This window comes from Colobus angolensis, unplaced genomic scaffold, assembly GCF_000951035.1.
Source record: "Colobus angolensis palliatus isolate OR3802 unplaced genomic scaffold, Cang.pa_1.0 Scaffold139, whole genome shotgun sequence".
NCBI lineage: Eukaryota > Metazoa > Chordata > Mammalia > Primates > Cercopithecidae > Colobus > Colobus angolensis.
The window spans coordinates 3,944,933-3,961,425 of record NW_012114477.1 but is presented as its reverse complement, the minus strand read 5'-3'; the positions used below and the strand labels follow the sequence as shown (position 1 = coordinate 3,961,425).

General features: G+C 43.5%; 1 protein-coding gene across 1 annotated transcript in view; it reads left to right on the top strand.

Annotated features, from left to right (window-relative positions):
* MYO18B (myosin XVIIIB) overlaps positions 1-16,493 on the top strand; it is a 289,839-nt gene that overhangs the window by 96,123 nt on the left and 177,223 nt on the right. Inside the window, exons 18-20 of the mRNA XM_011934846.1 lie at positions 364-547; positions 1,707-1,929; positions 5,723-5,832. Of these exons, the coding sequence (XP_011790236.1) occupies positions 364-547; positions 1,707-1,929; positions 5,723-5,832 (517 nt within the window). The remainder of the gene's footprint in view (positions 1-363; positions 548-1,706; positions 1,930-5,722; positions 5,833-16,493) is intronic.

The window sequence follows — 16,493 nt, the reverse complement described above, 5'->3', positions numbered from 1 at the left end:
CCTCAAAAAAAAAAAAAAAAAAAAAAGAAAGTATAGGTGTCATAGCCTTGCTATAGGTATGTAAGTGACAAGAATATCCATAGGACAGATGCTCTAAGCCTAGGGAGGGAGGGAGCATTTGCAGGTAGAAGATGAGCATCAGGAAGGAGCTGGCCATGAAGGAGGCTTTGCCATGAAGCAAAGCCTCACCTGGCAGGACAGACTGTGAATGAAGGGGAGCAGCTGGGACACGTGACTGTAGAGGAGGCTTTAGGAAGCAGAGGAGCAGGAAGCAAGAAGGCTTGTTCCCTTTGCCACCACCCAGGCCGAGGCTTTCCCAAGAACCTCCTAAAGCTCCTCTCTCTTTTCCCTCCTCCCCACCAGAGAGGAGCTGCGGAGTCTATTCCAGGCCCGATCCAAGCTGCCTCCTGTGTGCCGGGCTGTGGCAGGCCTGGAGGGTACCTCCCAGCAGGCCCTGCAGAGGAACCGCATGGTGAGGAGGACCTTTGCCAGCAGCCTTGCTGCGGTGAGGAGGAAAGCCCCGTGCTCCCAGATCAAGCTGCAGATGGTGAGTAGGCACCCTGTCTCATGGTGTCCTGGCCTTCACTGCCTCATCCTTGTCTCCTCTGGGCTGAGTCATGTGCCTACATCATCTCTAACCTCCCCAGCAAGGCCAGAGGGGCGAGCGTCACCCCATGCTCCACAGAGGAGGAAATGGGGGCTCCCAGCAGCGATGAAACTTGGCTCTGGTCACACCCCCGGGAAGTGACCGATCCAAGTCTGAGGCCTTCAGCCTGTGCCGCTTGGTGTTGAGTTGAGAGGCCTGGAGGAGTTCCCACAAGCTATGAATGCCCTCTTGACTCCAGTGACACCTATGAGAGCCAGACTAGCCCTGTCTGCCTTGCTCACCACCAGGTTCCCCTGGGGCAAGGCGGCAGGGCCCAGCTGGATGTAAATGTGGTACCTAGACCTGGAATGTGAATCTGTGAATAAAGGAGGGCATGAGATTGGTCAGTGGCCAGGCTGAGCACAGATGAGAATGGGCTGAGACAAGGGAAGGATACCTTGAAATAAACCTTGTAGTGGCCTGGCACAGTGGCTCACGCCTGTGATCCCAGTGCTTTGGGAGACCAAGACGGGCACATCACAAGGTCACGAGTTCAAGACCAGCCTGGCCAACATGGTGAAACCCCGTCTCTACTAAAAGTACAAAAAATTAGCCGGGCATGGTGGCAAGCGCCTGTAGTCCCGCTACTTGGGAGGCTGAGGTGGGAGAATCGCTTGAACCTGGGAGGAGAAGGTTGCAATGAGCTGAGATCGTGCCTCTGCACTCCAGCCTGGCGACAGAGCGAGACTGTGTCTCAAAAAATAATAATAATAAATTAATTACTTTTTAAAAAGAAAACAAAATGAACCTCCTGGTGGGTTATAGTGGAAGCGCCCTTAGCCTGAGTCCTGAGTTCTAGTCCTAGCTCTTCTGCCACTGGTCTGTGTGACCTGGGGCCACTCACTTGCTCTCTCCATGCCTCAGTTTCTCCATCTGTTTCAACAAGGACCATTATTTCTCATGAGTCCAAATCAGGCTGTAGGTAGGAGCTCCTTGATGTAGGGCATAGGGGCCCCAAAGATGCCCAGGTTGGGCTTAATGAATATTTGGGGAGGGTCCAGTCCCCTTTCTGTGTCTCTCTGAGACAACTGGCCCTGACTTCCCCTCTATTTGGTCCTAGGATGCACTGACCAGCATGATCAAAAGGTCCCGGCTGCATTTTATCCACTGCCTGGTCCCGAACCCTGTGGTGGAAAGCAGGAGTGAGCAGGAATCTCCTACACCACCACAGCCTGGTAGAGACAAGCCTGGGGCAGGTGCACCTCTGGCCCTGGATATCCCAGCACTGAGGGTGCAGCTTGCTGGGTTCCACATCCTGGAGGCTCTGCGTCTGCACAGGACAGGTAAGAGACAGCCAGGACAGAGCACCTTGTCTCTGACTCCTGGGACATGTCCACCCACCGGTGGCAGCCAAGGGATGGGAGCTCCTGCCATGTGCTAGGAGCTTCACACCCAGCATCCTGGTTACTCTTCCCAGCAGTCTTCTGAGATGAGGCCACTGATGGTCAGAGAGGTGGAAGTACTTGCACGTGGTCACCTTGCCTGGACATGGCAGAGTCTGGATCAGGACCCAGGTCTCTTTGAGTCTGAAGTCCACTCTTTTTTTTTCTTTATTTCTTCTAAAAAAAAACCACACACACACACAAAACAGGATACATGTACCGCACATGCAGGTTTGTTACATAGGTATACGTGTGCTATGGTGGTTAGCTGCACCTGTTGGAAAAGCCCATATTATTTCTAGAATTGCCTGTACACTCCTAGAAGACTATGGCTGTGTCTTCCTTTTAGCCATGAATTTCTAAGGAGCATTGTCTCGCAATAGAGGGTGGAATTTCCATGATGAGTGATATTTTGGTATTCATGATGCTCAGTTTGGTTTGGGAGATTGCTGTGATCCCAGGAGACGATATGGTTTGATGAGGGCTCATATCACCCAGGGATACAGGAGGCCCTGAGGCCTAGAGGAGGGAGCTTCCTACTCTCACTGGGAGTCTGGGGAAACCTCACAGCGATGTAATATCATAGTCAGGCCTTGAAGCATAAGAAACTGCTCACCTCTGGCAAGGGGAGGAAACATTAGGCAGAAGGATCAGAAAGTATGAAGAAGGGAGGCATAAAAGGGGCAGGTTTTCAGAGAAGTGGATTCAGAATGAGTGAGGAGTTGTGGGAGAAGAGGCCGAGACATTCACCAGTGCAGGCTGCGAATGCCTCAGTTGGGTTATCACCAGGTCCACGTGGGGAGATGATAGGCTGGCAGGGGGATTGAGGGATTTTAATCAAGGGATTGAAGTTTTTGGGTCTGTATTTTAGTAAGCAAATGTGCACCTGATGTCCCCACATCAGCTAATCTTAGGAGTTGAGTTTGATCTCAGTCCTTGCTATCCTTTTCTGCCTCTCAGTCCCCAAAGGCCACCACATTGACTCCCCTCTCTGACAGTCAAAAATGGCTCAGACACAGCCATGCTGTCTGCAGAGGACAGAGTGACTGGGACAGGCAGAAGTCTTAGGTGGGCACCTCATTTGGGTGAAGTCTCCGCGGTCACTAGTCCCTAGTGTGTGGCCGCTTCCCCCATCTCCCCCTGCTGGGTTAATAATGGACCCCTGGGCACAGAGTATTTGACTGGGAGCAGCTAGAAGCAAAGATGAGACCCCCACTCGGCTGAGCATATCAATGATTTTCCCTCCCGCCCGCATAGCCGCAGAGGAGGGAGACAGATAATGTCACGAGAAGAGGGGGATGGTCACAGCCAGTGGCTGGTCCCCCACACTTAATCGATTCTATTTGGCTGCTTGGCAGGAAGTGCTGGGCCTTTGCAGGCGCCCTGGACCTGGGTCAGACTGGTAGAATACCTGTGTGCATTCAGGGTCAGGGCCTCCCGTTCCTGTGTCCGCGTGACCTCATGACACTATCTGCCCTCTCTGTTCTCAGCACAGCCCATCTCAGCCAGGATGAGCTTTCCAACTAAGCGAAGGCCTGATATCTCATGGTAGAAATGGTCAATTTCTGTCTCCTAGACCTGGTTCGTTTCCTCTTTTTATTTCTATTGTAAGTCACGTCTGTCTCTTTCACACTCACATGAGATATATTTGTATGCATACACAGATACATCAAATATTTATTATTTGGAATCTGTGCATATAATATATATATGCATATATACACATGCATGTGTGATACATACCCATGCACGCTATTTATTGAGTACCTACTACGTGCTAGACACTGTGTTGTCAGATACACTAAATGAGATCATTCTCACTGTGCTAAAGGTACGTAGTAAACATTCATTAAACGTTACCTATTGTGCAGCCTGGTGGGCACGGCTCCAACTCTGGAGGGAGATGGTTTGGCCTTGATTCTGGCCGCCACCTCTCACCAGCCGTGTGACTCTAAGAAATTCGCTAGGGCTTATCTCCCTTTCCTCTCCTATAATAGCTCATACCTCTGAAGGCTGCTGTGGGGCTGGGTGCGTTAATAAGACAATAAAGCTTAGAAGAGTGGCAGGTTGTGGAAAAGCACATGATACTCATTAGCTGCTTTTACTATAATTGTCATCGCATTTAATCCTCATAGTGACCATGTGAAGATAGATCTTATTATTATCATCTGATAAGTGAAGAAATTGAATCTCAAAAAGGTGAATCATTTTCCCATTCATGGGGCTCATAAGTACAGAGATGGGATGTGAACGCAGATAGGTCTGCCCTAAAGGAGGCTGGTATCCTCCCAGGTCCCCCATCTCTGTGCTGTCTGCGTCCTGCAAAGTTGGTCTGAAACCCTCCTCTTCCCCAGGAAGTCTTCCAGGATTAGCCACACACACGATTGCTGTTCTTCCTAGTTGATGCATTTGGCTTATCGTGAAGTCTCAAAAGTGGAGTGAGATTTTACCATACATTTTCTGATCCAGTCACTCGAGGGGTCTTTCTGAAGCAGTCGAGGCTCTTCTCGCACCCAGGAAGAGTCTAAATCTTGAGACCTGGAATTTGAGTTCAGTTTCCTTTGGGACCTGGTTTCTGCTCTTCTTTGGCTACTCTCCACTGCCTGGGTTTGAGTCCCAACTGAGACAGTTACTATTTTTCCTTGTGTAACTAGGTGAATTCATCTCTCTAGGTCTCAATTTCAAATCCCTTTTGTAAAGTGAGGATAATAATATAGGCCCATGAGTGTCTGTAACACGAGGAAGTTGTTACCCTATGATTTGCACACATAAACTCTCAGTAAATGCTGGCTGTTACTGTGGACTATAAAATAATTTTTTTTTCTTTTTTGGGACAGTGTCTCGCTCTATCACCCAGGCTGGAGTGCAGTGGCATGATCACGGCTTGCTGCAACCTCTGCCTCCTGGCCCAAGTAATTCTCCCACCTCCAGAGTGGCAGCAACTACAGCATGCACCACCATGACTGGCACATTTTTGTATTTTTTGTAGACACCATGCCCAGCCTTGGAACGTATCTTATACTTCCCTGATCTAGGTCTTGTCTGTATAGCTCCCTCTGCCTAGACTTCTCTTCCATACCAAGTTCTTTTGGAAAACCCTATGGCTTCTTCACAAACTGAATCTAATGTCATTTTCTCCCAATAGCTTTGCAGGCACCCCTTCTCTTCGCAGTTTTCCACATAGAAGGATGCAACTGTGTCCACCCTGCATGGTAGACTTACAAAAACCCTTAGATACTGTCCAATGCAGCATGCTTCACATACAGTGTATGGGGTTGTAATTCGTGTTAAACAAAACACTTTCCTTTGTCAAGCAGGTTTTGGAACCTCTGGGCTAACGTTGGGAGACTCAAGGCTAACCGGGCATCTCCCCTGCATGAGTTCTCAGAGTCCTTGACTTGGATGCTGACATGCCTCTTCCAAGAGGCAGATGAGTGTGCAGCTTTTTCAAACTTGCAGTGGAACATTTTATAGGGTTTGTGTTCTCAGGAACACCTCTGGGAAGTGCTAATCAAATCTAGTCTCTTAAATTAACAAATGGAGAAACTGAGGCCCCAAAATATAAGTCCATGCAGCAAGTTAGTAGCCAGGCTGGGAGCAGGACCCTGAACTCCTGTCTGGGAGTTTAGGGCACTGGGCTGGGTCTTCTCATCTGGACTCTGTGCTCTTCTCCTGCCTGCTCCTACCTCCCTAGGCTATGCTGACCACATGGGGCTCACTCACTTCCGCCGGCAATTCCAGGTGCTGGACCCTCCACTCCTGAAGAAGCTCATGTCGACCTCCGAGGGAATAGATGAAAGGAAGGTAGGTGGAGCACATGCAAAAGGGGTGAAGGCCCCAGATACGGATATGTTGGTTATTGGATATGTTCCAAGGCTGGGCACGGTGAGTGGCTCACGCCTGTAATCTCAGTGCTTTGGGAGACCCAGGTTGGTGGATTGCTTGAGTCCAGGGGTTCAAGACCAGCCTGGGCAACATGGCTTTGACTGAGGTCTGATGGGCTTGTGTTCCATAAGGGATTGCCCCAGGGGGCATCTGGACCAGCTGGAATCTGAAAGCAGGACCATGGGGGCAGTGCTGAGGGCAGCATGAGGTTTCGCTCAAATCCTTACTCTAGACCAAACCCACATAACAATGTCATTTGGGACCCGACCCAGCCCAGAATGACCCTTCTGACCCCTACATAAGGAACTTTAGGGAAAGAATAAGAATAGAGTCATGAGAAGACAGCATCCCAGCTAAAAGGGACCCTAGCAAGGTGAAAAGTCATCATTTGCAAAGTGTGTTCCATTCAGCACCAGCACCCTGAGGTGGTCTGTGAAAAGAGGGCTTCAGGGTCTAAAATGTTTAGGAAATATTTACATCAGGACTCCGTGTTTGAGAATTCTAATGAACATCACACCTTAGGGCCTTTGCACGAGCTGTTTTCTCTGCCTGGAGCACTCACTCCGGCTGGTGTCACGTTGCTATTCAGATCCCAGCTCAGATATCATTCACTGTCACATCCTCTTGTTTTGATGTGTATGTAGCACTTATCTGAAATAATGTGAATCTCCTCTATTTTTCTGGCTTCCAGCAAGAGCTCAATAATTTTTTTGTTGAGTAAATGAATGAATGAATGAACACCCAGGCCTAACTTTGTATATTTGTCCCTGTGTGTCTTCTTTCTCCAACTACAGCATAAACTCATGGAATCTCATCTCTACTTCCAGTGCCAAACTTTCAATAAATATTTCTCTTAAGAATGGCCATAGGCTTATCAATGATTAGACACCTTGTTAGAATTTGCAAAGCCCTATTTCATCTTCATAACAGCCCTGCAAGAGAAGAGCTATTACACCCCATTTACAAAAGAGAACACCACGTTTCTTAGAGATGAAGTGGCGCTCCCGAGGCCACACAGCCAGGCATTTGTGAGTTTGCTCCTTGGACTCAAGTTTCTCAATTCCAGGGGACGATAGTTTAAAGAGCATAGTTCATAAAGGGAGGTGGTTCAAACAGACCTGAATTTGATCCCCAGCTGGGGCTGTGTGAATGTAAACTAGTTATGTCATCTTTCTGCCTCCCTTTCCTCATCTGTAAAGTGGGAAGGACCACAATGCAGAAAATATATAGGGGAATCCACATAATTTCAGGATAAGTGCTACAAAAACTAATTAAACAAGTGGATGTGATGGAGGGTAATAGCTGAGTTGGGATCTGAATAACAAGACGAAAAAGTACTCCATGCCACTCAATGGAGTGTTCTGAGAATGGCATGTAATAGTATAGTTCATTTACACAGGGCCTGGGCTCAATATACACTAACCACCGTCATCAACATCAGCAGCAGCAGCATCAATGTCATCGTCCTCTTTCAAATCCAGGGTGATGACACACAAATCGCACAGACCACGTGTTCACAATCCCGTTGCAACTGCACGTGCCTGCATGTGCCTGAGATCATCAGCACTGCAGTCCTCAATGAATGAGTCAGAAGACTAGAAGTAAACAGAGTCACAATTCTTAGGTGTCTTCTTAGTTCTTTGCAGTGGGCACCAGGGCACAAGCCACTTTCAGTAGACAAGGCAATGACTTTTGCAGGGCCCTCCTAACTCACTATGGAGGAGACATCATCCCCAGATGTCTGGGCACAGGGCTATCCCTTCTCTGGGTAGCGGCCCATTTTGGAAGCCATGAAATTCTGCCTGACTTGGTGCCATCAACCTCTCTGTGCCAGTCTTCGTTCAGGGGTTCCTTATTCTTGGCCTCCCCAAATTTGACTTCATTCAGAGGGGCTGAATGGAACCACTGAGAGGGTCTTGGGCTCCTCTGTGGTTAAAAATGGTGCAGGAGTCAAGTATGGGGGAGTTTTTTGTGGAGGGAAAGGGTGTAGCATATGGAAGTGTTTCTATTCTGAATGAGTCAGCAGTTCTCTGTTGTAGCCAAACCAAAACCACCTCCATACATGCTAGAGGCCTCAGAAAATGGAAAATTACAAGGAGAATGGACTTGGTTGGGAATTTTTGCTTCTTCTTATTCTTTTTTTATTTGCTCACAAATTTTATTTGCTGCAGCATAGAATTTTGGTAGCAACAAAAAGAAACACCATCCTGCCTCTTATGAAAAAGCTGATAAATATTCATTTGTCAGGCCACATGATATGCCATGAATTATACATGAACACGTGCTCGGGTGGGCAAACTATCAGTTTCTGTGTGCAAAGCAGTTAAGACCTCAGGATTTAATAAGACAAGGTTGACAGCTAGAAAAGGTCAATATTGTCATTAGACACTAGACGGCAGCAGAGGGGATTCATTGTCAGAGTGTAAAATGGGTCTTGGTGAAGTCCCCTGTGGGTCTAGCAGGTGGGGTCTGAATGTTGGTGTTTCATGCCAAGACTGTTTCCCAGTGAAGTACTCTCATTTGGTGGGTACCTGGTGGATATATTGTGTTCCTGAAACAGAAGTAGCATATGTCTTTTATCACAGATGCATAAACTCTCGTTACGAAATATCAGACATACTATGAAAAGGTTACAGAACCATGAGCTAAGACACTATTCAAAATATAAAGCCTTCCCACTCTGGGAATCATCCTGATTTCACAGCGTAGGCAGCTGAGGCCATGACCACCCAGCCAGGTAGCAGTAGAGCTGGGATGTGAACCCAGGCTCTCAGATTCCTGACATAGGGCTTAAAAAAAAATTATGGTAAAATACACATAACAAGAACTTTACCACCATAACCGTTTTTAAGTGTATTGATCAATGGTATTAAGTATTTTCATATTTTTGAGCAACAATAAGCACCATTCATCTCCAATGACTTCTTCATCTTGTAAAAATTGAGACTTGGTACCCATTAAACAGTAATTCCTGATTCCTCCTCTTCTCAGGCTCTGACCTTCATCATTCTACTTTCTGTCTCTATAAATCTGACTGTTCTAAGTCCATCATAGAAGTAGAATCATGCTGTATATGTCCTTTCGTGACTGGTTAATTTCACTTTGCATAATGTCCTCAAGGTTCATTCACATCATGGCATGTGTCAGAATTTCCTTCCTGAGGCTGAAAAATATTCCACTGTGGGTGTATACCTGATTTTACCTGTCCATTCAACTGTCAGTGGATGTTTGGGTTGATTCCATGTTTCCTTTTTAACTTTTAAGTTTGGAGGTACAAATGCAGGTTTGTTGTAACAAACTTGTGTCGTGGGGGTTTGTTGTACAGATTATTTCATCACTCAGGTGTTAAGCCTAGTACCCATTAGTTATGTTTCCTGATTCTCTCCCTCCATTAGTTATTTTTCCTGATTCTCTCCCTCCTCCCATCCTTCACCCTTCAACAGGCTCCAGTGTGTGGTGTTCCCCTCTATGTGTCCGTTTGCTCTCATCATTTAGCTCCCACTTATAAGTGAGAACGTGTGGTATTTGGTTTTCTGTTCCTGCATGAGTTTGCTAAGGATAATGGCCTCCAGCTCCATTCATGTTTCTGCAGAGGACGTCATCTCACTCTTTTTTTCGTGACTGTATAGTATTCCATAGTGTCTATGTACCACATTTTCTTTATCTGGTCTGTCACTGATGGGCATTTAGGGGGATTCTATGTCTTCGCTATTGCAAGTTGTGCTACAGTGAGCATGCATGTGCATGTGTCTTTACAATAGAATGATTTCTATTCCTTTAGCTATATACCCAGTAATGGGGTTGCTGGGTTGAATGTACAAATATCTCTTCAAGACCCTACTTTCTTTTTTTTAACTCTTGTTTTAGGTTCAGGGGAGGTGTACATACAGGTTTATTATAGAAGTAAATTTCATGTTACAGGGGTTTGGTGTACAGACAAGTTCATCACCCAGGTAATAAGCATGGTACACAATAGGTAGTTGCTCAGTCCTCACCCTCCTCCCACCCTTTACCCTCCAGTAGGCCCTGGTGAGACCCTGCTTTCAGTTTTTTGGGGTATATACCCAGAAGTGGAATAGCTGGATCATATGGTAATTCTATTTTAAATTTTTCGATGAGCTACCATACAGTTTTTTATAGCAGCTGTACCATTTTGCATTTTCACCAGTACTGCATATGGATGGCAATTTCTCCTCATTCTTGCCAACATGTTATTTTTTGTTTTGTTTTTTGATAGTTGCCATGCTAATGGGTATGAGATGGTGTCTCAATGTGGTTTTGATTTGCATTTCCCTCATGATTAGGGGTGTTGAGCATCTTTTCATGTTCACACAGGACTTGAATGGAAGCCCTCTGAAGGCAGGCAAAGTATTTAGTGCAGTTCGTGACAGGACATGCCATTCATGGATATTAACTTTAAATAATTGTCATTAATTTCATCCAACTTTAACCAAGTGCCTGCTTTTCACCAGATCCTGTGCTAGGCACCAGCAACTTCCATACAGAGCTGGCTTTGGTACACCCCAGGAGATGCCACTAAAACATTTGATGTTTCCAAAGGAGGTGAGAGCGGGGCACTCAGGGAAGACGTCTCAGAAGTAGGTGATGCTTGAGATGAGGTCTGTGAAACTATCTGGAGGAACTGAGTAGGAGGAAAGTTACTGGACATTCTCATGTTAGGTACAGGATTGCAAAGATCTGGAGTCACGGAGGTGCATAGATAGTTTCATGGTGCTGGAGCATAAAAGATGCCAAGTGCCAAGAAAAGGGGCTGAGGGCTTTAACAGAAGCAAATTCTGGGTTCTTGTTAGCCAAGCTGGAGAGTCTGGGCTTTATCAGGTGTTCGGCGATGCTCCTCTGAAGGGTTTCAGCAGGTGCATGGCATAGCAGACCTGATCTTTATGACTTGGACTGGCTTCAGCAAAATTATAAAGGACGCGAAGTCCATGCTGCCCATTCCATGGTCCTCTCTAGGAAGCAGTGTCCTCATGCTGACCTCTGCCTATTCCGGAGTCCCCTGTCTCCTCTAGACACCCAGGCACATACTGAAGCCTTCCAAATGACCCTGTCTTCTCCCCGTATTCATCTTCAGTTCCATTCCTGTCTCCCAGGCTACTCCCTCTGGTTAGATGATGCTTTAACCTACACCGAAGCCTACATAGAGTGAATACAAGGGTGGAATTTCAGGCAGGTCAGTGAAGGCGCTCTTTCGACTCACCTTGGCTAAGTCCCAGATTCTGGTCCCTTCCATTTTTCTGCTGCTGAAGCAGGAGTTGCCAAACCTCTCTGATCGATGTGAGGAAACCCTTGGGCCTGCCCTCCTCCATGCAGAGTGTCTACAGTGTTGATTGATTTTAGCCGGCAAAATCTCTGTCCCTGAGGATTTGATCTGAAGAACATAATTAAGGGCTGTCAATCCATCTTCTCAAAGGTGGCCACTGTTATTCTGTCTCCCACCCTGGTGGACACTCTCAGTTTCCTGTGAATTCATCTCAAGAGTCTTTATCTGCTGGGAGGAAACCCTTATGAGTCCATGGCCAGAGAGGAAGCTGTCTGCTCTCTAGGTGCTGAATAATTATTCAGGGGCTCCCACCACCTTTGCTCCTGAAATTTATTCATCATCCCTTTGTTGTTCACCTTGCTGTCTCCCTCCTGTTTGGGTCTATTGTTTTGTTTGTTTTTTGAGACAGAGTCTCGCTCTGTCGCCCAGGCTGGAGTGCAGTGGTGCTATCTCGGCTGACTGCAACCTCTGCCTCCTGCGTTCAAGCAATTCTCCTGCCTCAGCCTCCTGAGTAGCTGGGACTACAGGCTCGTGCCACCACGTCTGGCTAAGTTTTGTATTTTTGTAGAGACTGGGTTTCACCATGTTGGCCAGGCTGATCTTGAGCTCCTGACCTCAGATGATCCAGCCACCTTGGTCTACCAAAGTGCTGGGATTGCAGGTGTGAACCACCACACACTGTGAGCTGGGTCTATTATTTTAATTATTTTACATGTTTTCCACTTAATTTTAATCAACCCAATTACATTGGTGTGTGCATGTGCATTTGATTTTTGGATAGTTTTTGCCTTTTTCCAGGCATTTCATTTATAGCCTTGAGCATAAATAGTTAAAAAACAGACACAGTTAGCACCCTTATGGAATGATTTGGCCACTTGTGAGAGAGGCTCAGTGGTTAAAGTATGTGATTTAGAGTCAGATAGACTTCAGTTCAAATTGTGTCTTCTTCATATCTCTCTCTATGAATCCACACCCTTGATACTTGATAGATGTATGACCATAGGCAGCATATAGTATGGCATAGCAAAGTGTCTGGTACATTGTAGGAGCTCAGCATATGGAAGCCATTGGACCATGGTGTGGGCTTCATGGGGGCAGGTGCTATATGAACGGCAGCCAAATGGTTCACAGGATAAGCGTCCTATTCTATAGACACAGATTCTTCATATCAAGCTGTTCATTGAGGAGTGAGTTGGGGAAGCACTTTGCAGCTATGGCTCTTCATCATTTCTGGAGTCTCTCTGCCTGTCTGGCATATACAGCCAAATGTGAGATGTCAGCCCATATGCTTTTTGGCTATACTCTTCTTCAACATTGGAGAGAAAGCTCTTTGCAAAATTCGAGGAAACAACGGAATGGTGTAAGTGGGGGCTGTGGGTTGGATGTGACTGAAATCTATTAGACCCCAAAATCTGGGCTCAGTTTGACACAGGCTATTGGAATGTTCATACTTAAGGCAGAGAGATCTCAGGTTTGCCAAGAGCCATGTTTCCTGAGGTGTAATGTTGACTTACAGTGAAGACGATGACCCATCTATGCTCAATGCCTGGGCTGCTTCATTGAATGAATCTTACCAGTTGTGAATTCGAGGTGGGATAGCTTAACAGGTTAAAGATACAGATTCTGGAGTCTGGCTTTCTGAGCACGTACTGTGTCTAATCTGCTCACTGGCTGTGTGACATTTGACAAGTCACTCAGCCCTTCTTTGACTTAGTTTTATTATCTTAAAATGACATACTAATAGTCTCTAATACTCTTGATAGGAGGATTGAGTAATTTAAGATATTGACATGGTGACTTTCATATACACAGAATAAATAATAAATGTAATCAATTATGATTTTGTTGTAAAAATAGTAAAATTTTACTATTTCTATGGATTTTAATGCCCCTTTATACAATGAAGGCTTTAATCTTTGCCTTAAAAACCTCAAATAATTGTTAAGATAAAATATTTTTTGATTAATAGTAGTAGATATTTAATCAAATAATCATCTCTAAACTACATTTGGATAGTTTTTGATTTTCTGACTATTATGAAAAAGGATGTTGTGAACCATTTGCACATTAGTCTTTGTGTAAAAACATGTTTCTACTTCTTTTGGGTGCATTCTTGGAGGAGAATTGTTAGGTTATATGGTAAATTTATGTTTAACTTTTAAATATAACTTTTAAAGAAACTGTCAAGTTATTTTTCAAAGTGGCTGTACCATTGTTCATCCTCACTGGCAATGTATGAGGGTTTCACTTTCTATCCTTATCAATACTTGGAATTGTTTGCCTTTTTGATTCAAGCCATCCTGTTGTATACAAAGTGGCATTTCATTGTGGTTTTAATTTGCATTTTCCCTAATGATGTTGACTTTTTTTTTTTTGCATGTGCCTAGTAGCTACTTTATCTCTTTTTTTGTGAAATCTCTATTTTTTTTTGCCCATTTTAATTAGGCTGTTTATCTTATAGAGTTGTAGTAGTTCTTTATTTGTTCTAGACATAATTATTTATCAGCTGTATCTTTGAAAATATTTTCTTGCAGCCTGTGGCTTGTCTTTTCATTTTCATAGTGATGCATGGAGATTTTAATTTTTATGAAGTTCAGTTTACTAATTTTTTAAGTGACTGGTGCTTTTTTCATATCTAAGAACTCTTTACCTACCCCTAGGTTACAGAGATATTCTCCTATTTTCCGCTAGAAGATTTGTAGTTTTAGCTCCTCCATGTAGACATTTGATCTGTTGTGAGTTAATTTTGTGTACTGTGTAACATACATGCCTGCATTCATTTTTTTGCATATGAATATTCAATTGTCCCAGTACCATTTGTCAATTGTCCCAGTACCATTTGTTGGAAAGACTATTATTATTTCTCCCAGTGAATTGTTGGAAAGACTATTATTATTTCTCCCAGTGAATTGTGTTGGAACCTTTGTCAGACATTTATTGGCCATAAATAAAGAGTTTATTTTCATAATCTAAATTCATTCTCTTGGTCTGACTGTGCTAATTAGTAGCATCTCTTTCTTTCTGCCTCTTTATTCCTTGGTCAGTGTAAATACACTTCGTCAATTTTGTCTTTTCAAAGGACAAACTTTTAATTTCACTGATTTTTTTCTCTGTTGTTTTTCTGTTTTCTTTGGTTCTATTGTCTTCTATTGATTTCCACTCTATATTATTTCCTTCCCTTCACTTGATTTCAGTTTAGTTTTCTCTACTTTTCCTGGTTTCTTAAAATGGAATCTTGCTCAAATTACTGATTCAAAATCCTTCACCTTTTCCAATATACATGGTTAAAGCATACATTTTCCTCAAAGTACTACTTTGGCTGCATTACATAAAAATGTTCATTTAGTTCAAGATATTTTCTAATTCCTAGTGTGATTTCTTCTTTGACCCATTGTTTATTAAGAAGTGTATTAATTTCTACATATTTGGAACTTTCTCACCTTTTTTCTTGTTGGTTTCTAATTTAATTCTGTTTTAGTTTGAGAACATATTTTATATAATTTCAGTACTTTTACATTTATTTTTGTTTGTTTGTTTGTTTTATTGAGACTTATTTTATGGCCTAGTATTATGTATCTAGGAGAGTGTTCAAGGTGTGCTTGTAAAAAACATGTATTCTTCAGTTGTTGAGTTGTCTATAGATGTTAGTTGGGGCGATTTGGTTAATAGTATAGTTCAAGTCTTATATATCATTGCTTTTTTTTTTTTTTTTTTTTTTTGAGACAGGGTGGTGTCTTGCTCTGTTGCCCAGGCTGGAGTGCAGTGGCAAGATTATGGCTCACTGCAGCCTTGACTTCCTGGGCTCGAGCGATACTCCTGTTTCAGCCCCCTGAGTTACTCAGACTACAGGCATATGCCACCACACCTGGCTGATTTTGTTTTTTAGAGATAGGGTCTCACTGTGTTGCCCAGTCTGGTCTTGACCTCCTGGGCTCCAGGAATCCTCTGACCTCAGTGTCCCAAAGTCCTGGGACAACAGGTGTGAGCCACTGTGCCTGGCGTATTGCTATTGTTTATGTTTAATTGTTCTGTAAATTATTGAGAGTCAGGTATTATGCTCTCCAACTATTAATGTTAAATTTTCTATTTATGCTGTCATTCTATGCATTTTTGCTTCACGTGTTTTGGGGCTCTGTGGTTAGGTACAGACATATTTATAATGCTGTATCTTCTGGATGGATTAACCCTTTGTTGCTATAAAATGTCTCCCTTTCTTTCTAGTAATGATTTTTGTTTTCAATTTTAACCAAAATTTAAAACAAAATTTTCTGATAATAGTATAGTCACTCCAGCTATCTTATGTTTAGTGTTTACATGATAGATCTTATTTCATTTTCCCCCTTCCAACCTACCTTTGCATCTAACTGCAACTCTTACAGATGGTATATAGTTGAATCTTCTTTTTGCAAAATCCAAATTGACAATCTCTGCCTTTTTATTAAGGTGTTCAATATATTGATCTGTAATATAATTTACACGTGCCATTTTGCTATTTTCTATATGGGCTTCACACCTTCTTTTAGTCCTCTCCTCTTTTACTTCCTTCTTTTGTGTAAACTAGATATTTTCCAGGGGGCCATTTGAATACCCCTTCTAGTGATTGTTCTATGGATTACAGTATGTTTTGTAATTCAAGATGCTGCACTTCAGATTAATATTAACTTAATTCTGGGAAAATATAGAACCTTTGCTCCAATATAGCTCGTGTCTTCCTCCTACCTTATTGATACTATTGTTATACACAGTCTACCCTCCATATGTATCTGTGGGTTCTACATCCACAAACTGAACCAACAGCTTACTGAAAATATTTGGAAAAAAAAGAATGGTTATGTCTGTACCAAACATATACAGACTTATTTTCTTGTCATGATTCCTTAAACAACACAATATAATAACTATCTGTATGGCATTTTACATTGTATTAGGTATTATAAGTAATCTAGAGATAAAGTATACAGAAGATTATGAGTAGGTTATTTGTAAATACTATGCCATTTTATATAAAGGACTAATGCATCTGCAGATTTTTGTATCCTTTGGGGGTCCTGGAACCAATTATCTGTGGATACCGAGGGATAACTACAAATCACATCTATATATGTTATAAAATCAACAATAAAGCTTCATGATTTTCTTTTATTTAATCTTATGTCTTTTAGGTGAGTTAAGGGAAGCAAAGAAAAAAATGAAGATTTCTTTTATTATTATACTTTAAGTTCTAGGGTACATGTGCACAACGTGCAGGTTTGTTATATATGTATACATGTGCCATGTTGGTGTGCTGCACCCATTAACT